This window comes from Manduca sexta, chromosome 14 (genome assembly GCF_014839805.1).
Source record: "Manduca sexta isolate Smith_Timp_Sample1 chromosome 14, JHU_Msex_v1.0, whole genome shotgun sequence".
In the NCBI taxonomy this organism is placed as follows: Eukaryota; Metazoa; Arthropoda; class Insecta; order Lepidoptera; family Sphingidae; genus Manduca; species Manduca sexta.
The window spans coordinates 5,772,846-5,796,151 of record NC_051128.1 but is presented as its reverse complement, the minus strand read 5'-3'; the positions used below and the strand labels follow the sequence as shown (position 1 = coordinate 5,796,151).

The 23,306-nt window shown below is 32.8% G+C and overlaps 2 protein-coding genes across 5 annotated transcripts; both read left to right on the top strand.

Annotated features, from left to right (window-relative positions):
- Positions 1–7,268: 7,268 nt before the first annotated feature.
- LOC115447887 lies at positions 7,269–12,622 on the top strand. Of its 3 annotated transcripts, none has more exons than XM_030175173.2 (4): positions 7,269–7,456; positions 8,804–8,853; positions 9,507–10,789; positions 12,367–12,622. In XM_030175173.2, exons 2-4 carry the CDS (start codon positions 8,847–8,849, stop codon positions 12,448–12,450), a joined length of 1,374 nt encoding a protein of 457 aa, XP_030031033.1. In that variant the 5' UTR covers positions 7,269–7,456; positions 8,804–8,846; the 3' UTR covers positions 12,451–12,622. The 3 variants fall into 3 exon arrangements, with proteins under 3 accessions (XP_030031033.1, XP_030031034.1, XP_030031035.1); XM_030175174.2 differs by lacking the exon at positions 7,269–7,456 and adding an exon at positions 7,794–7,948; XM_030175175.2 differs by lacking the exon at positions 7,269–7,456 and adding an exon at positions 8,430–8,589.
- An 847-nt stretch (positions 12,623–13,469) lies between these two features.
- LOC115447890 (SREBP regulating gene protein) lies at positions 13,470–18,189 on the top strand. 2 transcript variants are annotated; one of them, XR_005112366.1, is made up of 5 exons: positions 13,470–13,835; positions 14,310–14,457; positions 15,524–15,675; positions 16,033–16,307; positions 16,676–18,189. XR_005112366.1 is itself a non-coding variant. In XM_030175180.1 (4 exons), exons 1-4 carry the CDS (start codon positions 13,656–13,658, stop codon positions 16,228–16,230), a joined length of 678 nt encoding a protein of 225 aa, XP_030031040.1. In that variant the 5' UTR covers positions 13,470–13,655; the 3' UTR covers positions 16,231–18,189. The 2 variants fall into 2 exon arrangements, 1 of the variants encoding a protein (XP_030031040.1); XM_030175180.1 differs by having other exon boundaries at positions 16,033–18,189.
- The last annotated feature ends 5,117 nt before the right edge of the window (positions 18,190–23,306 follow it).

Genomic DNA, 23,306 nt, shown 5'->3' with positions numbered 1-23,306 from the left:
TAACTGTTTATTTAAAACGTTTCTTTATTTTTTGTCCCTGTATTCGTAGATCTTTTCATAAAACAATTTTCCATATACTTTCACCTGTATACATTATTTTTTACTTTTGTTACATACTAATTATAAAAAAAAAATAAAAACCAAATTTAGTTAAATTTTGGAAGAACTTAAATCACATTCGTTTTTAAACTCTTAAATGAGCACATCTTTATATCTACTACTAACACAATGTTTCAATGATAAAACAAATTCTTCGTGGGTTTTCCGAGCCGCGCGTCGGAAAACTCACGGATTTCAGGAAAACGCTGAAACCGTGAAGCGCGTCCGACGGTCGGAACACAACTGAAATACTTAAAATGAAACCGTCTTTTACTGAATCTCATGATTTGTAAATACAATGGTATTGTCAAAGCAGAACACAGTTTGAGTCTAAAACTCATTTAAATGTGTAAATTGATTTCATTTTAGAAATTTTACAAAATATGTTTTATCTTTCGTTAACAAAACCATAAAAAATAATACGTTCTATTCAAATAGTTCTTTTATTGCTTGAATTTGCAAAATCTTTTATTAACAAAGTACCCATAAAAATGCACACACAAAGCATCTATTAACGTGTAATATATATGTTAACTGTTCATAAATAGCGGTGATAATGATCATTTTCCAGTAGAGCGCAACAACTTTAAAGAGTTTTATGATAAAACAGATCAAAAATAACTATTATTTACCTGGGAATTTAATCCGTACTAGTGTTTATCCAGTGGACGAAATTCAACCTTCGAGTTCAATATATTTGTAACACTGATTACACATAAATTTTAATTTTCTACACTCCTGGGGCCTTATTCTCTATCCCGCACGTTATTTTGACAGTGTGTAACAAGCACGTAACACAACGCATCATGTTTAGGACTATAGAAATTTGGCTTACAGAATACCATTCCACGCACATTTCTCGAAGATAACATGACACGGCCGCGTTACGCGTTTACACTATCATACAGAATAAGGGCCCTGTATAATATGAATTTTAACTATGACAAATCTCACGCTCCTCCGTGCGCGCATGTTTTTCAAAAAAGGCACAATGATTTTTTTTTCTGGTTAATATCTAGAAACAGTAGTAGTAAATAACAAGGACAACTATAAATGCGTTGACATATCGGCGTATAGTCTCGGCTGAAGACGTCCTGTGGCCAAAATAGAATAATATACGAAAAATAATAAACAATAATTTGTACGTTACAATAAAATGTGCAAATTATTTACAGAAACAAATACTTCGAGTAAATTAGTAGCGTAACGTTAAATGGTTTATTTATTTCAAGTTGTTTATTACGGATTTGACCAAGTTAAAGACGCCGTACATTATATAATTATGTACACTTATAACTTATTTTCTTTTTTATCATCGATATAGTTAAATTTTTACGAGAACATCTCTATTATTAACTATATTTCACATACTTAAATATTTTCACACACCCTCTGACACACACACATACATTAACACAACACACAAACAGAGGACATGACACAGCTGAGTTTTTATTTTAATTAAATAGTTATTAAATTAGACTGTGTTAGATAATTATATCTCGAGAGGATAGTGCTGTAGATCGAAATACAAGTTCTTCCTAGTTCGGCTACAATCAGTGGCAAAGGGTTCATATGACCGATTCCTACCGGCTGCCCTTTATGTAGAATTTCTGTATAATCTAATTATCATTAGAACGGTTTGAAGACCTTATTTATGCATATTAGTATCTATATGTTATGTGAGGTGCCCTTCCAGAAAATATACCCTTTCGCCACTCCTACAGATATGTTTTATGAAAGATTTAGTATTTTATACCCCCAACTTACGAGTCTATTATTGTTACCACTGTATTAATAATATCAGCCCTGTATTATATACTTGCCCACTGCTGAGCACGGGCCTCCTCTACTATTGAGAGGGATTAGGCCTTAGTCCACCACGCTGGCCTAGTGCGGATTGGTAGACTTCACACACCCTCGAAATTCCTTTAGAGAACTTCTCAGGTATGCAGGTTTCCTCACGATGTTTTCCTACACCGTTAAAGCGAGCGATAATTCACAAAGAATACACACATAAATTTTTTGAAAAATCAGTGGTGTGTGCCCTTGGGATTTGAACCTGCGGACATTCGTCTCGGCAGTAAAAAAGCGGTTATAGCCTAGTTGGTTATGGAACTGTATTAATGTAGTATTATTATTACTATGTATTTTTTTAATAAATAAATTTATTTTTTATTTATTTACATGTATAAGCTAGCAGTCGATTTTTTGTTCTAACTTAAGGTGTATATTTTAAATAGGTAGTACGTAGTGCTAACCTAGTATTTTTAGTAGGTAGTAGGTATTTAGTCCTATACAGATTTGCAAGCACTACCTAATGGGAAATTTATATCGCATCACTGCATATCCCTTTAGTGGCGTAAATCATAAAAACAAGCTTCCGCTTATTATGATAAGCATTAAACTCGCTTGTCAGTGACATCTACATCTGCCAGCATACTACAAGGCAAGCAATCGGGCTTTTATGGTACTAACAAGTTTTGCCTACATAGGTACATAAGTACTTGATGCTTTTGGACGTAGGCAAGAGAGTTACAACACTCTCATTTCACCAATATGTTAGGTACCCTGCACTAACAGGCAATACACAAATGCTGACTCCGGGTTGATACTGAGCAGAAAAACCTAATACCCCTTACTCGAACTGGGAATGGAACCCGAAACAGGCATCGTGGCGTTATTATAGTACGTACTTAAGCATAATAGATTTCATTTAATCTGTATACCAGCATAGTTTGACTGGTGGTAGGTTTCTCATGTGTGATACTTGAGAGTCTGTCTGGGTAGGTACCACCGCAATGTCTATTTCTGCCGCCAAGCAGCAGTGTGTAGTCACTGTTGTGTTCATGTTTGAAGGATATTGTAGCCAGCGTAACTATTGGACATAAGACTGAACATCTCATGTGTCAGTATGGCGAGCGCAGTGGAATATCAAACAATACTTTGTAATTCAAGATGTTGGATTGTGTTTTTACTGTTTATGGGCGGTCGTATCGCTTACCATCAGGCGAAGCGCAAGCTCGTCATTCAAAGCAATAAACAAAAAAAGATACTACGTGTTAGAACTTGCGATGGCCATCTGTCCCTGGACGCTAGAATCGATAAGCATTGTTCAGAATTGCACAAACACCATTCCTGGTTTTCTTCAGATGTAGACATTTATTACCTATAACTTTAAGACACAAAACTTTATTTGTGATTCAGTAAACATTTTCCACAGATGTACGCCATTGTTATGTGTAATTAAAGATTTCTAACAACGTTTATTATTCTTCAGTGGCGAAGCGTCCATACAAGCCGATTCCTACCGGGTTACCTTTTGTAAATTAACTTAAAATAATAAATGAAAAACATAACTATATAATAATAGTATATTCAAACAAGTCATCCTATACTTATTTCATTAAATCAATACTCCAACGATTACGGTACATAGTTCATATTATTATCAGTTCGTTAAATCGTAACTCGCGCGCAGTGCTCGCGCCTTATAGTGTTCGAAGTGAACCCGGCCGCGCATAGCTTCCCTCGCGATATTGTTGTCTCTTTTACACGCAGCGCGGTGTCTTTGTCTAATCTTTTGGAAGTGACGTAAAAATAAATGTGTGCGTGCGTGTATGTGTACTTCAGGGTAACCCGAGAATTTGCGGCTTAATGTTGGGCCATTGGCGCGAAATTTTTTAATAATTTAGAATGTATAATATTAGTGTTTGTGTATAGTGTGGGTTATTAATTTTTGTTGGGCTCTTTTAGATAAGTACCTATGTTCAAAATATGTGATTATTTGTTAAATTTAGAGTTTAGAAATAATGTTTATGTTAGAAGGAAATTATTATGTATTATAATATTTTTTTGATTTTAATTTATTGTGAACAGCGTATTACATGTTAACTGTGGAAAAAAATATTTCCTCGGGTTACCTTTTGAAAATTTTCACCCTTCGCCACTGTTATTCTTGGCATTGATCAATAACATTCTTAGAGATTATTCACGGCTTACGATAAATAAATCGACCGGCTATTAAAAATCAAGAGATTAGAAATTGAAGTAAAATCGTTGCATATTGTATTACATGTGACTTATTAATTATATAATAACAATACCTTACACAACAAGAAGTGGTGATAGTTGGGTGTGGGACGGACTGACGTGACGAATGTCCGCAGGTTCGAATCCCATGGGTCCACAACTCTAACTATTTAAAATGATGTGTATTATTTAAGAATTATCGCTTTTTTTAATAGTGAAGGAAAACATCCTGAGGAAACCTGCATACCTGCGAAGTTCTGTATAGGAAGTTTAAGGGTGTGTGAAGATCCTTCTCAGTAGTAGACGAAACCCGTCCCCAGTAGTCGGACAGAGTATAATACAGGGCTGATATTATTATTATATATACATTTTGTATACTTATTTATTTATTGCACTTAATGTACAAATGTATACAGGTGGACTTAATGCCATAGGCATTCTCTACCAGTCAACCTTAGGGTGGTGCAGAGATAATCAAGGTAGGTGCATCACGGTAATATGACACTGAGAAAAAAGATAAATATATAAAATAAGCTTATCTATAATAAATAAAAACACAATATAAGTAACATTGCAACTAATTCCTAACATTTATTAATAACAAGTTTACTGAATGCACAAAGCCATCATGAGTGTCCATAAACAGTAATTCTTGCAAACAGGGCCGACTTAACACATTGGTCCGGGGTGGGAAATTGTCAATTATATCAACAAATTCGATTTAAGGCGATACCTCAAGGTCCATTTTCATACATTTTGTTTCACCTTTAATCTGGGTAACTAAACAAGTATTGGCAAGTAAAGAATTTAAATTCACGTCTAGTTAGTGATTAGTTCTCGCAGTTGAAAGAAAAACGTAAAAATAATTAATAATCATGGATATTTCTGCCTTTAAAATTTCGTCATATTAAATTTTAAAGGCCGAAATATCCATGATTATTAATTATTTTTACGTTTTTCTTCAACTGCGAGAACACTAGAATTAAATTCTTTACCAATACTGTAATTAAAGGTAACATTAAATAAACCGCTCTACATTTTCTGTAATTTATGGCTGTCAAAAACCGTTAAATAAACTTTATAATCCACAACATTTAAAAAGTGACAAACTATCGGATGCGACATCGACTTTCGTGTGTTTACCGGCGATGTGTGTGGTTTTTTGCACTTGCGTCATTATAATACTAACGGTTCGCAATGATACGGGCTCCTTAAACTTTAGGGGATCCGCCTTACTCTATACGTTAAACATAAACGGAATCCAAACTTGGCAACGTAGCTGCGCCACCACTTTTAAACAAATTATAACATTTGATTATTACCTACAGGCAGTAGGGGGCACACCTTCGGTTGACCCCCGTGATGGACGGTAGTCTGCATTACAATAATAAACACTATGTTTTTGAATAATATATTTTTAACTAATTATACCAATTGTAATTCAATATTCATAGTTAGGCCAGGACAACGTCTGTCGGGTCAGCTAGTTTATAAATTCATGTTGCCCTAATAACTGGAACGACATCAGAATGCACGTATGTCTTCTTCTAATCTTCTTCTTTAATCTGTGTCTTGCATGAAAATGTTTAACTGCAAATTTTCGAAGGCTATCGTAAGCCATTTGACTCGACCAGTGGCAGCAATCCATTTTGATTGCAAATAAGGATTAACCGGTAAACTGAAATAAGTTATAAAATTAACTCTACTTTAAGAATTAAGTACTCATGAGGATCTAAATTTAATGTTTTTGAAGATGTGTACGATATGATTCACCAATTGAATTGAAATTAGAAACATTCACATAATATTACAACGAGGTATCGAAACGAATCATATGAACATTATGCTCGAGTTTCTTCTCGACGATTTGATTTAATAGTAGCGTTCGTAAAAATACATTATAAAATAACACGTGGTGAATTTATTTTAACGCATAGTCAGTACCACTGGGTAAAAATAGGGTAATACTACAATCTCATTCTTGCAACACTATCATTTTAGGTTGTAAACTCGACTAAAAGACATGTATCCATGGCTATGAATGAATTTTAAAAAGTTATAAACTATACTATACTTTATATTTTTTATTTCAATAAAACTGAGATAAACAAACGTATTGGGTACTACAATTTATTACAGTGCTTTTTCCGTTGCAAGGTTTTATGACAAATTATATACCTACGCATCCAGAATGATATTCGTGTTATTTCTACATTATTATAACTTCTACAACCAAGTACGCGACACTGCACAATTTTGTAATGGATGTAGTGAAGTTATTTACACTTTTAATAGTTTTTTGCCACTCTCAAATAAATAATACTAAGCACAACCATTATGTGTGCTATTTCCTAGCTATTTCACTTTTGAAAAAACCAGTACGCTCTACTGGACCACAATTTTATTATACGTTTCTATCCTCTTCTTTTACAAGCGATACGCTCTATACTTATAGCATCCCTTTCTAAACTGGGAGTGAATAGGAGTTATTCAACAGTCTATACTCAGTCTACGACTTATTTTGTTTCTGTTTGCTTTCGCAATCAATTATGAATTTACTCGAAACTGCAATCAAGCAGGTTTCCAATGTTTTTGCATTCAAAGCACTACGTCCTGTGGTAGATATAGTGTTACCCTACATCTCGAAACTACCTAATTCTAGGTTATGTATCGTGCGTTTAGAATAGCTATGAAAATTGCAACCAAAAATTCTCAATCTCGAATCTTTCAGGCTCCTCATAAAAATGATTCATCTACCTACTCTACTATGGGTAAGTATGCGTGATAAAAATGCCATAGCGTAAAGTTACTAAACCTTATCGTTGATGTCTCATTCTCTGTCAGCGGCTGTTCTGAGCCGAAATTCTTTACCCGTTAGTAGTTTGCCCTCAGCATGGTCACTTAAATTTCAAGGGTTACGAGCGCCTAAAGCTCTCACCCGAAAGTCCGGTGTGTTTGTAAAAGCCGAAACGTGTCAGGCTAACAATGAATAGTCTGATCAAAATAAATCACGGACTCTCGTTCATAGGAAGTTAGTGTTATTGTCATTGTTATTGTAAACCTTATTCAATTTCTGGTTTTATTCCAGTAAATAATTGAAATAATTTGCTGTCATACATCGCGGGCAGATATTATTTAAAGACTAGCAACACTAAACTGTAAACCGTTGCGCTTACCTGCTTGTTTGCCATCTAACATGTGCAGTAATGTGCACAATTCACAACCAATATTTCAGCGGTAACTAGGAGTGTTCGAAAGACTTATGGAGTAAACACCAAAAGGGGGATCAGGACGTGTCATTGGATTTCTCCTTTTAGGAACTTCGGTATGTACCCATTTATCATTATTGTTCTAGTGTTTTACTTCTCGATTATGTCGGATCATTATGTTTTTAGTTGAATAATATAATATACTTAATAAATTTACTGCCACTTATACTTTACAAAAAGGCTGTCCAAGCCCAGGCCCGCATCGTGGCCCGCCAACGCATTTGCATTTGCCCGCCAAGAGTTGACCAGACCACTGTTGTTTTGTTACCAAACATTACAAAATTAGAAGCTCAAAACCCCCTACAGAGGTCTCTCGTTGACATTTATGTCATCAATTTAATTAACCGTCGATTAAAGCTTCCATAGCTCAAAAAATATATTTTTTATTTTATACCATTATGACAATAAATATACCCACTGATATGTGACCCGCAGGCAGTTTTGAATGCAAAATCTGTGCCCACTTCCAATATTGGTTGGGCAGCCTTGCTGTACAAAAATCTTATACGTAAATTATTTTTTCTGTAGTTCACGCGATCGAAGAATGAGTGAGTATAGGTTATGTGATAATATTTTAAGACCTATTGTATATATTAATATTATGAGTGAATCATGTTACGAATAAACATTTTTGAATTTAGGTAAATAAGTACCGATTATAACGACTAAGTATAAGTTTTGTTCGCTGATGGCAGAGCAGCGCAAGCGATCGCGAAGTTGGAGTGTCAAACTGACATGTGACAACTGACAACTTACAATAAACAACTCTTTAATAGCACATGTTGCCAGATGATTTTCCCAACTATTTACTTAGTGAAAAAATACTTATTAAACAAATAAATATAATCGTGTCACATTTACCGCGCGTTCCAGTTGCTATTTATCTATTACCCACTCGGCTTCCTGACAGACGTATTTACAGTGTAAATGCACTGATATCCAGTACCTTACCGTTTTTTGCCAAAATTACGAATTTTATTAATTTCCTATTTACTAGGCATATTGCCCCTACATGATTATTACTGACCAGACTTTACCCCAAAATGAACTACCGTCTTGATCTATAATAGTTATTGGTTTTTCGAAATCATCATATGTTATATGTAATGCATTCTAGTGTCTGGCCAACAAGTAGTCAACAGAAATATGACGGCAAATTAAAAAAATCCAGGGTTTGTAACCCCGCGAGGTAAAAGAGATGGATGTATCTTATAGTTATAATTTTATTACTTAAATATATATTTTTTTGATCCCATAAAAATATACGCCATACTTTCTGTGCCCCGACTCGCTCGCCAGACTATGCAATATGCTCATTGATCAGTTTGTTGTTTACATAATGATTTATACATCTTCTCTAAATTTAAGTATGATGTCGACATTTGTAACATTTCTTTTTACAGTTTCGTGAAGTAAAATATACAGTCAATACAACAACTTTTAACGATGGCAGGTGAGTCTATTATGTTTTTTACTTTCACAAGAGTTTAAATGACATGAAAGAGCAATTAGTACGAACTAACTGTAACATTCTTAAAGTTGTCTGAGTTAGTTGCATTTTTATTATTCTACGTATTGCTTGATCTCTAGGATCCACCCGCATTAAGAACTTTTTCAATATAAATGTCGCACTGTGTATTTTATCGGGATAAATGTAGTCTAAGTTTAAAACCAGGATACTCTATGTGTAATCTAAGTTGCATCTAAATAAGCTGAAGGGTTGTGCGTTTATTTCAAATTAATATCCAAATATCGTTACAAACAATCACGTTTACAATTTTAGTAAGAGCTCCTGCCCTTCATAAGAGAGTAATTACCATAACAATATCTATTTCTGCCTCCAAGAAATATTATCTAGCATGTTGCGTTCCGGTTATAAGAATACTGTAGACAGTTTAATTACTGGAACTAATGAGACTCAATATCTTAAGGTGGAGAGCGAGATTCAATATTACGCAGTACTTTGTTATTTAAAGTTTAGCTAGTTTTGCTAATATTTATGAATATTCGTATCAATGAGTGAATTCCTTGTGTCGCCATTCATTTGAATAAAAGAAGACGAAATAGTAATATAATTCATTTATGCCATGCCTTTTTCCTTTTTAGATAATATACTCTCTCAAATGGCAATGTTTGACTTCAGTGCTCCAATACAAACCGTAACGATTTTTGATGATGATAGTGATGAAGAAAAGTGCTGTTCGTCTTCCAAAAAACAACGTATCGATAAGTCTTTAATAGCAGAAAGTTTCCACCACGAAATTGATATTATAAATTCCTCAGATGAAGAAGTATATATTAAAGAAGATATAGATATAGAAAATGATTGTGTTATTAAAAATAAAGAAAAGGACGACAGCGTAACATCTAAAAATGTTGAAGAAACTAGTAAAAATACACAAAAACCCATTGATGCAAAAAAATCTCAACCTAATGAACAGGATGTTTTACCAAAGAATAAAGTACAAAACAAAGAAAGTGTTAATCTAAATAATGTTGAGAATTTTCATATTGACTCACAAAGCACACATGATATAAATGCAATACCTGATGTACAATACGAACGTATATCCCAAAAATCTATACCTGAACAAGTAAATACAGTAACTAGCCTCAATAACTTCGACCCGACTAACGACAACGAAATAATGTCGGCTTACCTTAAAAAATTAATAAACAAGGTGTCTGACCACTTGCTTGTGATTTTAGGAGCATACCGACACTATGTTAATGCGCATACCACGGGTAATGCGATGCTCATAGAAAAACGCAGGAAACATTACATTCAAATAAAACACCACTTCTTCAATTTATCATCTCTTGTCGTTGAGACTCTGTTTGTCCCACAAGTCCACACACAATCCAACTTTACATTTGCTAGAAATTTTATAGAATGTACTATGAGAATTGCCAAAGCGAAATCAATAGAGTGTTCGTTTGAACATATAGAACCGCTTTATTTCGAAATGCTTGAATGGACCAAAGAAAAATCCAAGTATTACAACAATATATCTTTATTTTACTTAACATCCAAGTTACACAGTACGGTACAATCGATTAACAAGAACTTTGAAATTACAAAACAGAATGCACAGCATTTAAATACGCAGAATGTAATTGCATCTAAAAATAAATGTCTTAATTTTACGACTGGACCACCGAGAGTCGGAGGTGTTTATACACAAATTTGTCCCCATTACCCTACAGTGAGACCAAATTTAGACTGCAATACCAATAATATACGATATAATCACGAAATAACCAATCATCCAAACTTCTTCGGGGGTAATGTTTGCAATAATAATTTGTCGAATCCTGCTGTCCGAGGAACGTGTTTGCAAAATGGACAACGTGCGTTTCAAATCTGTGTCTACTGTCAACAAATGCAGGTCAGTGAAGGATTACTAATTAATTTATCGTAAACGTAAATAAATCAATATTAAAAGAGAAGAAACGTTAGATAAAATAAAAGTATAGTTATATATTTTTCTCTGTTATATTTTAAAATCCATTTCCAGTCGACTGCGTAAGACCATTAGCTCAAAATATACCTAAACAAATCCGACCGTGCAATTTATCTCTGTAAACAAAGGCCTTTCATTTTCTTTACAACTAAGTAATTTACTCATTGAACTGAATATTGAAATAAATAATACCGAGGATTTGTTTAGTTTCATCGGTGATATTCTAAAACTAGTAAAACAGAAGTACTTATCTCCTGAAAGTCTTGTAAAATCAATCGTTCATCCCAGTCACCATCACTGCTAATGATAAATACTTGCTTGCAGAAGAGTTATTAGTACTAGGCTTGGGGCAATTTAATGCTATAACCAGTAGATAATGCAAGGTTCTCGATTTGGCCGTATCTTATAACCTAGTTTTGATATCACAGTCTGTTAAGCCTTTAGTTCCAATTAATGCCTTGCACCCTGGACTACTAATTAATTTTGATCTCCAAAACCAAAATAAACTGTCCAAAACTAGTATATCCTTAGGTTTGTTATTTATTTCACAAAGGTAATTGTCAGTTATTAAATGACGAAATCATGGCACATGATTGAGAATATAAATATTTCAATAAATTCAAAATTCATCAATTAATATGGCAAGTTAACGTGCACACTATAGCGCGGTAAAGTATATGAATGTGGACTGTTACGAATAATTAATTTAATAATAATAATATGATATTAATAACATCAAACCTGTACTGCTACTGTAGGCCGCTATGGACCGGTAGGACTAAAAATCTTTAGGGAAGGCCTATATTCAGCAGTGGACTTTATGTGGCCGATGATGATGATGATAAATACCAGACCTGTACTGTTACCATCTACTGCTGGACAAAGGCCTCTACTATCACTGATAGGGATTTCATGCCTTAGTCCACCACGCAGGCTTGTGGAAATTGGTAGATTCAAAATAATAGTTTGTTTTAATAGAATTTATTAGGTGTGTAAGTTTTCTCACGAAGATTAGAGAATATTTCCGTTGAGCGATTAATAGTTGATTAATGATAGACATATAACTTTGCCAAGGCAGGGGTGTGTGTCTCGAATTATTCATTACATATTACCTTAGCTAAACAGAAATCAAAAGCGGTAAAACGTAGAAATAATTTTAGATCTATGTTAAAAAAAAACATTATAACTACAAAGCTACTCCTAGTTCCATTATAATAACAATCTACTCAACTCAGGTGAAACTATTAGTGAAATTCAAAAATAACTCTGTCTCTATGTTATGTTTTCGGGTGAACCACCAAACCTATTTCGATAAAATTTGGTTTTGAGATAAGTAAGACTCCCTGGAAAGGACATAGTGTACTTTTTCTCGCAACTAACTATGTAGCAGGACCTCTGTTCACACTAATGTTAGTTAATAAATAAAACTAATAGTAGTTCGAACTTCCAAGTACTTAATTTTTTGCTATATAAAAATGATAATATAGATAAATCTATTTCAGGGTAACATGATGCAACATGCAGCTTCTACAACGGGCGGATCACATACTACTTCAATGGATCCTATTAATTACAATGCGGGATAAATATTATTTATGTATACTAAGGAATAAAATTTCCACACTGCCAAAGTTACTAAATATACCAGTATACATAAAGTGGCAACTCTACCGTTATGAAAAATAAAGCCTAGAAATTTAAAAAGTTATTTACTATATTTTTTTTATTCCAGCTTAATAAATTCATCATATTATTGGTCTGATTTTTTAACTCATCATAATAACTCATAAAAGACCTAGCTTGACATTCCGTAAAATTCTATAATTGAAAATTAATAATATGTAATGAAATTGTAGAATTTTACAGAATATCAAGCAAATTGAATTTTAAAAGCTTGCATTATTGCAATCAATGAATCCATCGTAAATATTCTATGCAGTTTTAGGTTGAAAAATAAATACGATATAGTGTGTATAAAATTCAAGGATATTATTTTATTATGTTTTTCAACTTGCTTTATATTTCATAATAATATCTGGTTGTATTTTATTTACGTTGTATCTTGTAATAAGGATAGACCATCGAAAAAATAAATATATATTATTATAACTGCTTTAGTTTTATATTGTAGTTACTATTTTATTTATTCCCTCGTATTACTCTACGTAATCACTCTCATCTTTACATCTAAACAATAATTCCTTCCAAATTCCATAACCATGATGGCCTGGTTAAGGAAATAGGAGCTATTGTTTTTGTTCAAAAGACTACTTTTAAACAAAAAAATGTAGCCAGAACAAGTCACTGTACCCTTATCATTCTATTTTATTATTTGTCCAGACATTCTTGCCCAAAAACATTGTCATTCCAAAATAAATATAATAAAATATTTCTTGATTGGGAAAGGTACTTCAAACCTTTATTTGTAAAAATACACATTTCGTGATGCGAATTGTGGCCATTTAAGGGTTTAATATCATGAAACACCGTTATAAACATTGTTTTAAGTAAATAAAGCATAATTAACATCATAATGCCGATCAAATAAATGCTCTGTGTTGCGAGGCTGAACATTTCTGATTCCTTTGCTACATTTTTTTTATAATTGACAACACCTTATTCCGTCAATCAATTTTACAAGTTGTTTTCCATGAATTTATTTGTTTATAAAATTAAATTTGATTTAGAAAATGCGGTGAATGTATTAAAATAAAAACTTATATTTGATGCCTCAAGACATAAGTAGTAAAATGGCGGGTAAAGTCACAAAACTATCGTGACATAATTATGCATGAAAATGTTTGCTCCGTATCAATGCAATAAGTGCTATTTTAATTTCGGTAAATTAAGTAACCATTCTGCCTATAATATGTGGTACGCTGCCTTAATACGATTTATAAGGAGAAGATTAGTATTAGGTATAATATTTGCGTCCTCTTTAACTTACTGCGTCGTCAGTTTCCTAAAAGAGGTTAGTATTAATATATAAAATACCAGTTTTGTGAAATTGTAATAATAATTGAAATTGACCACACTCCTAACTGGTGGTAACATTTTGACTGAATGTTTTTTCATAACAGCTGCGGAAATGGAAAAGTCAGACATAAAGATACTTCTCAAAATTAAATTCCAACTTTATATAAGCATTATGTTAGGTTGCATTCTAATAATCGACTTCAATGTTGCGTCATATGTATCATATTGTTAATATATTTTCAGTGGATTAAGAACTCTACATAGTATACAAATGTCTGCACTCCATTCTTTTATAAAGAACAATGGATGTTGTATCACATAATTTGCATGTGTATATTATGTTTATGAACTTTACAATTCCAAAAACAAATACACGTCGAATTTATATCTGTTTATACATTGCATACAATTGATATAAATTAAACTGGGTAATAAAACAATAATTTCAGCTATTTATTTATTCCTACAGGGTAACAATAGAAACATGGTATACCAAGATGTATCAATAGAAAGTAAACCGTTTGTGTGGAGAACACTACAGGAACACAATGACACAAATGATATTATGACATGTAGAAACTCGGTGCAAGGACAAGATCTTCTTGTTGACGATAGAGGTAATTTTTAATGAGCAACATGAACTTGATAGGTAGCAGCCATCATACACAAGGTGTAAAGCTCACCATACTGGTCAACATACATTTTTGTCCCATTCTACAATCAATCTGTGTAAATTGCCAGTCATAGATATCTGGACAAAAAAAACAATACAGTCCCAGTTGGTTGTGGAATGAACTGCAGAGATAAATGTTTGTAGGTATAAAACCCAAGGGCACATACCACTGGCTTTCAACATTATGTGTGTATGTTTTGTCAATTATCACTTGCTTTAATTAATACTGGAAGAAAACATTTACAGGCAACTTGCATACCTGAGAAATTCTCTATAGGAATTTTAAAGGTTTGTAAATTCTATCAATCAGCACTAGGCCAGTGTAGTGGATTAAATAGTAGACCCTCTTAATAGTAGAGTGGGACAGTATAAAAAATAGGGCTGATATTATTATTATTATATAATTACGTGGACTGGTGAAAATTAATTATCGCCTTTGTCAATACTTCATTTTGGTATAATATTCCACCTCATGTATCATGACAATTTAGTTATTAAGTGAGCTTAAGCATACTTAAGACTATCCTGCTAGCTAACCTGCCTTGCAAGAGGGGACAAATTACGTATCAAATAGTGGAACCTCGCGCTCCTCCCCTCACACTATGTAAGACATAATTGTCACCCATTTTAAATAATTATAAATACATTCTCGAATCATTTGGAAAAAAAAACCTGCCTTGCAACTCCTGCATGCCAGGGTTTTACATTCATTAACTATCATGAGAAACAATCCAAAAAATATTCACTCTGATTTTGAACCATGCTAATTTAGGTAATCTTGAATTGTGTGAATTTTGTTTATTTTGACATATTTTTGTGGTATGAAATAGCCATCTTCCACCTGTAATTTTTGGCAATACATTGAGCATTGTTTATTTATCGAAACAGAGGTATATGAAAAAAAAAATTACAATTGCCACTAATATATATCTTCTCAGCTCATGATTACTCATGTAGATTAGTTAGAATTAAATTTGCTGTTAATTATAATGATTTCATTCTCTTTTTAGGATATGTGTGTCAAAGAAAAGATGTTATGAAAAATGGTTGCTGTGATTTGGAAGGAGACTTTACTGAAAGATACAGTTGTGAGTCATGTTCAGACAGCAACTGTTGTATTATATATGAGCACTGTGTGTCATGTTGCTTAGACCCCGGCAAGGTACATTATCATTTTAAAATTACTTAAAACTGTCAGTAGTTAAATTAATTTATTGTCTTAATTACAACCATTATGATGATTTTATTAATCTATTGTATTATCTGAACCTTGAGAATGTAACATTCTATGTAGTTAGAGTACTGTCACATCAGATATTTACAAATGCGTCACAATCTACTTTTGCAATCCATTTGAATATTATTAGAAACCCGAAAGTAGAAAATAACATGCCTCTCATACCCTTAATTTTTGTCTGTGTTGACACACTTGCTTTCTTCCAAAAACCATAATTGAAACAATTTATTAATACTCGTAACAGTACCATCAAATAAATTATTTTAAATCATACTATTTCAGAGAGACATGCTGGAAATTGTCTTGTCAAAGCTGTCAACGGAAAAGAATGTGTTGTTCCGTTCACTGAGTGACGACTACGAATTGTGCTTAACGAAATGCAGAACAAGCTCTCACAGCGTTCTACATGAGAACTCTTACAAGGACCCAGACAATAAGCATTGTTTCGGTGATGAATCGCCAGGGAAGAGGCCAGATTAAAATCATTACATTTATTTAGATGTGTTATTAACATATGGACATATCAAATTCAGCCATTATTTAAAGTTAGCACAGAGGTAGGGCAAAGAGACTTAATTTATTATCAATGGTCCAATACTAATAATTTATCTAGAACAAGTCATTATGACTACTTAATTTCTTTTGATGTATTACTGGTATTAACTCTACAAGACCACATAATGCTTTGAGCCACTGAGTTTATTCATCTGTGCCGACCCTCGGACAGTAAACAATGCTGTATGTGACTTGCATACTACTACAATCATGTAGCATGGTTTCTGGCCAAAAACTTAAATACGTTTTTTTGTCAATGATCTTTGTCGCAACTAGTTTTCAAATTTGGCAATGTATATATTTTGTGTTTTAAGAATTTGTTTATAATAGTTGATAACTCACTGTGTTAAGACTATTATTTTGTTTACAGATAATTCACAATGTTTATGGAATTATGAGTCATAATTTACATAAGCCTTATAACTTGTTTTATTCATGCTCGGCCTGCGGAATGCAATGATGTACTATCTAATTTTGCAGACAATTAGGTATTCTGCATCTATTTATTGGCAATAATTTGTGAAATTACTTTAAGTTTCAGTAATGAATTAATGCAACAATTTTATTAATATTCATACATGAAGACAATACTAATTCTGCATGGGCCAAAGAAATCATTACTTAGTAAGTACTTTTAATTTTAATATTATTAGATTTAATAGAATTCCGTTTAATTTTTTATACTGATTACATTGATTACATACACTTCAGACAACGAAATTAAAGATAAATATTTAACTATTGATTCGAAATATACAGTCTTACTTATAAAAAATTCACAAAGCTATGCTTAGTTAAAACACAAATTTACTCCATTAGCTGTAAGTCAAAACCCGCCATCTTGCCTCTTAAAAGATTTAAATTAGGAAACCGGTGATGTCTTTGACAGCTATTTAAACAATTCTAAACCACCTCTTAACGCTAAAACAAGTTTATAAGTAAGACTGTATAAATCTAGAAATTAACTGGCCACAACTTATTTTAAACGCGTCTGAATGCAAAAATATCAAAAAGATACGACATTCTTCCTTGTTTTATACTGTGGATATAATGTTAATCCCGCCATCAGCAGACAACCAGGTTTGTCCATAAACAATGTTAGAGAATATATAAAATTGTTAATTATTCCATAGAGAATTTGTGTAATTTTCGTTTTCCTCACACCCATGCAACAAACGCTCGTTACTTTTAAAAATAACCGACGTATCTTCATGAGTTCACATATTCAATTTGGCATTTGTCGTTGATGCAGGTGGCATATTCCGTTAGCGAGGTTTATATTAGCAAGAAAATTTGCAGAAGTCGACTTGCGTAAGCAATTTTTACAGTGAAACAATCACTAGCTGGTTTCTGTTAAGTTTAAACCTTGCGATACTTGCGGCATATTGCACATGTATAGAACAATTGAAATATTGCTGCTAATGTAAATTCGTCTGGACGTGTTGTGCAATATATTGCAGCAAGAAGTTGCTAGTCTAAACTTAGCAATAGACGTAGAGACGATAGTAATAGCGAGCGCCTTCTATACAGGTGTGAAGTGAATACAGACAGAAAACTAAGTAATAAATCGTGCGAGCATCAGGGGTATTTTCTAAGATTCTGATTAGTCCACGTAATATATAATAAATAAATGTTTCCTGCAAGCCGGAAAGATTTATTTACATTCATGTAATAAATAAAATACGATTTGTAATAATTGCTTGTTATAATGAAAGAGACAGTTACGAAAGAAGAAGTAATTTTGACAGACCATAGTGCAGCATGAAGTTTGATTTCACAAGAATTATGTCTACATTCCAATATACATGAGCTATTAAGCTGCTAAAGTATTGGGAAGTAACTATGAAATTAGTAATACAGAGGAGATATTAAGTGGGAGGAAAAGATTACAATCGTCTATAAATAATATAGATTAAAGTGGCGATTCGTGTCTGAGTCTATGCTGACTGAATTATTCCGCCGATTTCAATGCGGTTTTCACAGCAATGTAAAATATTTCCACGAAAAGTTAATATGTATAATACATGCTAAAATATCATTTTTCACGAAAACACTATGCCAAGTTTTGAGTGTGCAGTTTTTTTTAATACTCTGGATGATAGAAGTATGGTATCTGACCTCAAGTGTTAAGTAATTTTAATAAAAAGCACTTCGAATTTCTACTTAAGAAAAAGTTTCCTACTTTGAATTTTTATCATTAAAGAAGAAAAATGACCATCACAGGTGCCTATTGAAGACTGGTGCCTCTACGTTAATCCAAACTTGTCCGATTTATTACATTACAATATTGTTTGTAATCTATACAATGCTGAAGAGTTTATTTGTTTGAAAGCGCTTATCTCAAGAACTATAGATTCGAACTGCAAAGTTTTGTTTTAGGGTTACATAGCCCATTTATCGAGGAAGGTTATTTATAATCACGCTATGATCAATGGTGGTGGAGTAATAATGAAAAATATTACAAAAACGGGGAAAATTTATTACATTTGAAACCTGCCATTGCGTACGCTATGTCAATGGTTAAAGTTATGCAACAAACATATATGGCGGAATCGTTCCTCTTAAAAAGATCTAAAAATATATTGTAAATCAAAGACCCCAGCTAGTCCATTGAAAAGTTACATTTGGGGTTGCGTTTTTTAGAGGACGCAATTTTATTTTTTAGAAGTGTAGGGGGGGTCAGTGTAAAGCTACAGCCAAGTTTGTGGGGTCGCCACCCTTGTCCCACGGCCGCCATCTTGGGTTGAAATGGTTTTTACGATGTATCTCTTAAACTATTTATCTAACAAAAAAAAATTACAAACATTTTTGTTGCAAATTAAATTCTCTACAACTTTGGTCCAGTAACTTTTGTCGTAGAACTATAAATAAAAAGTTATAAGCAAAAATGTTAAGCAATTACTTCATCTGTCCCAAAGCGATTCAGGATCCAAGTAATTCGCGTACAAGCCGACAACCGCGGGTTTGTGTTGTACGTATTATGAACCTTATAAACACACGTTCTGATGACGTTGCAATGGACATTGCTTAACATTGAATTTCTTAACATTTTCGCTTATAACTTTTTTATTTATAGTTCTACGACAACAGTTACTAGACCAAAGTTGTAGAGAATTTAATTTGCAACAAAAATGTTTATAATTTTTTTGTCAGATAAATAGTTTAAGAGATACATCGTAAAACCATTTCAAACCAAGATGGCGGCCGTGGGACAAGGGTGGCGACCCCACAAACTTGGTTTTAGCTTCACACTGACCCCCCCTACACTTCTAAAAAATAAAATTGCGTCCTCTAAAAAACGCAAGGTAAGGCCTAAAAAATGTAACATTTCAATGGACTAAGCCGCATCTGTCTGCCTGTCTGAACGCGATAAACTCAAAAACTACCCAACGGATTTAGATGTAATTGATATGGAGAAAGTTTGAAACCCTGGGAAAAATATAGACTATTCCGGTAAAATATATATAGCCTGACTTCTATAATGGAAACCTTTATCCCGGAAAAACTTTTTCACACGGGCGGAGCCGCGGGCAAAAGCTAGTTATTGATAAATTGAAAATTAATTGTATTTAGTGTCAATCCTATTATTAATTGCATTAAGCTTTAACAGATAAAATCAATCTAGACACGTGTCAAGATAATGTATTGAAATTTTATCACATAATTACTTTGTCCTGGGGCCACAGGGTTCTTTCTGACTATTTAATACATTTTCAGACAGAACTCAATATACCTCGCTTACAAAATGAGAGTATGCAGGATATTTTGCCACAAGAGCAAGACCACACTTAAGCGTCATTTACACAAGGAGTGTTTCTCGAACGCGAGAGAATTATGCTATGCGAGAACTCTCCTTGCGATTCTGTTCTGGGTCGTTTACATTATGATAATAATTCGAATTTCAGCGATACTCGGATTTGAATGTCAAAGACGAGAATCGCTTTAAAATTGTTTAAACCATAGACAAGGACTCGTACGATGATACACGTATACGTATCTCGACTTGTCTAAACACTGCTTAGGCGAGATTCACAAGTGTTGATGCGAGCTTCCAAAAAATCTTTCTATACTGATTTTGTACGAGGCTCGCCATTCGTAACCTATATTATTGACAATGAAGGTCTATAAAAATGTCAAAAAGTGTTAAGATACGGTACGCAAGATAATATTATTTTTTTGAAAATTTATATTGAAATTATGAGTGCCTATAGGGTCAGAGTCAGACCTGGGGAACAAATTGTTGGAAACTCCATGGTCCTTCCCCATTTCTCCATTTAATAAATTTATTTACCTATACTTTTACTATTTTTTCTTACCCACTTTCTATTTTTTGTTATTAAAAATCTCATGTTTTAGAAGATCTCAAACTACAATAACACCTCCAACCAAAAACACTTTAAACTGTGTCGGTTCAGATATAATTCCTAGGAAAATTTAGAAGATTCATACGATTCGTTTACACTCACAGTCATCAAGCAGTTTATTTGACGATACCTGCTTTCCAGAGAAGCCCATGAAATATTCGGTATTCGGTGTGTAGCCGAAAATGCTATTCGTCTCACGTCTACTCTAGTCTTTATACCTTCTATTATTTATTTCTTAGTCTATGAGTCACCGGTGCCATTTTAGCAAGCCTTCAGAAAAACCATAGTATTGCGCACTATTATTATCCAACAGAAAACAACGTTGCATCACTTATTACATCAATAAATGTTAGTTATACTCATTAATACTTTATGTAAGAAAAATATTAGTGTTAAAGGTTCCGACTCTTAAATATCTTTTTTACGGTAAAGATTAGGTTTTGAGGAACGGCCGGTCATAATATTACTTTATAGTGATATGTCTGTATAGATAGAATCAACACTAAATAACCGTTTGAGTAGCTTAATCGCTAATCAAATAGCAATAACTGTTATTTATTTTAGCAGCGTTATCGTTCAACAATTGTTTAACTAAATCTCCACGTTGTGTAAAAAACAAGTTTTAATGCCGTAATTTTTTTTTTAAATTAGTACTTACTTAATGTTTTGAAGTTATGTGCCTCTTTTTGAATGTCCAAGTAACTGTTTTCTGTCAGTTAACCAGTAATTTAGAAACTTGACTTATCTGCTCGCCTTATAATATACTTAGTATCTAATTAAAATCATCGTGAAACAGGCGCTATGTGTTATAACATTATGTACTCCGCACTCCATTAGTGTGGGTGATAACAAACTTATTGCCTATTGCCCTATTTTTTGGCCGATCTCTAGATTTACAGTAATGTAATAATAGTAGCGATACTTATTGACGAGATAGCTGTCTTTGTGAGACAAAAGGTCAAGGGTAGCTAAAAATCGAATGAGGTTTAGTCGTTAATTGTGTGTCAAATTTTTAAGACAGCATTTTTAATGACACTAAGTATATGTAACGCTTTCACTACACGCATGAATAAGCGTGTCAGACTAACTTTATGGCGACCAAAATATTGGCGATGAATTTTGTAACTGGTAGTGGATGGGCCAATATCCCTTAAGAATGTTCTTTGGTCCTTCTAGCATCAGACGATAGATTAGGTAATATTCTGCCTTCATTGTCTATTTACATAGATATTAATGAATTGTTTTGTAATTAACATCGATCAGTTAGATAAAGTAATTGTAATTTTAAGAACTTTGTTTTACTCATGTTTAAGGTAAAATCGTATAGAGTTACTATGTAGTTAATTTTTATATTCATTTCCGACTGATGTAATCGAAATTTAAGAAATAGAAAATAAAATTTGGTAGAAAATATTCTAATCTGAAATAGAAAAATGAAATACAGTGTGTGTATTTTTTTTTATTGGGTTGGTTGGTTGGTACAGTTTGGAGTTCGACATCATAATAGAAACAGAGAAATTGTCTTAAAAACCATTTGCTTTTTGGGTGAAAACATTTTAATAAATTCTACTAATTTCTGCTGTTTCAATTCTTTTTATCCGATAATGTTATAATCCTAACATAACGCATTATAAAAATGTTGTAGTAACTGTAAAGGACAACACACCTGACAGAATAAAATAGTATGCCAAAATTATTATTACATAAAGACGTCATTAGCCAGTTTCCAGTGTGAAAAATATCTATTTGGATGATGTGCTGATATATCCTTTGTAATGACATTTAGCCCTAATGATATTTATCTAATTGATTTTGTCAATGTTGATATTATAATAAATAACTCCCCGTAATATCCTACTAAAAAAAACACACTGTATATGAAAATATTAAGCTATTTAAGGTGGTAGCTCAAGGTCCATTTTCATACATTTTGTTTCGGCTTTAATCTGGGTAACTAAACAAGTATTGGCAAGTAAAGAATTTAAATTCACGTCTAGTTAGTGATTAGTTCTCGCAGTTGAAAGAAAAATGTAAAAATAATTAATATTGAATTTAAGTGAATTTAAATTCTTTACTTGCCAATACTTGTTTAGTTACCCAGATTAAAGCCGAAACAAAATGTATGAAAATGGACCTTGAGCTACCACCTTAAAAAGTATTTTACATTAACGAAGCAAGTAACTAAAGTTATTGTACGATTATAGAATATTACTTTATCGATCTTTTTGCATGGCCTTTATCAGAAGATGTGATATATTTATAACAGTGCCTTATTGTTTAAATGTTGTAGAGGAACCGTGAAATTAATGTTATCAATTTTATACCAAGCTCTTCCACAAAGATAAACATTTTTATAAATATGTATTTAATTTCAAGTTTATTTCATATCTACACGCACTTTTTGAAAAATAATAGCTTTTCAATGACTAATTGGATATTTATGTTCACATTTTGATTAAATAATTATTAATATTGTTAAAAACTGTATTTTTACTTTTGTACCCTAACTCGTCTGCTTAAAGGGAAATGAAAGTATATTGTGTCCCGATACAAAAATAAAAAAAGCCTTTTTGAGACAACTAGTTCATTAATACCTAATTATTTTTGTCATAATGCGAACTTATTTAATACTAAAAT

What these genes read in the sequence shown, in the direction of transcription:
- LOC115447887 (XM_030175173.2), top strand. An exon ending in TCTACTGTCAACAAATGCAG is followed by an intron (nt 10,790 to 12,366) that starts GTCAGTGAAGGA and finishes AATCTATTTCAG; the next exon opens with GGTAACATGATGCAACATGC.
- LOC115447890 (XM_030175180.1), top strand. Translation starts at nt 13,656, where the DNA reads ATGAAAATGTTTGCTCCGTATCAATGCAATAAGTGCTATTTTAATTTC. An exon ending in TCGTCAGTTTCCTAAAAGAG is followed by an intron (nt 13,836 to 14,309) that starts GTTAGTATTAAT and finishes TTATTCCTACAG; the next exon opens with GGTAACAATAGAAACATGGT. An exon ending in GTTGCTTAGACCCCGGCAAG is followed by an intron (nt 15,676 to 16,032) that starts GTACATTATCAT and finishes ATACTATTTCAG; the next exon opens with AGAGACATGCTGGAAATTGT.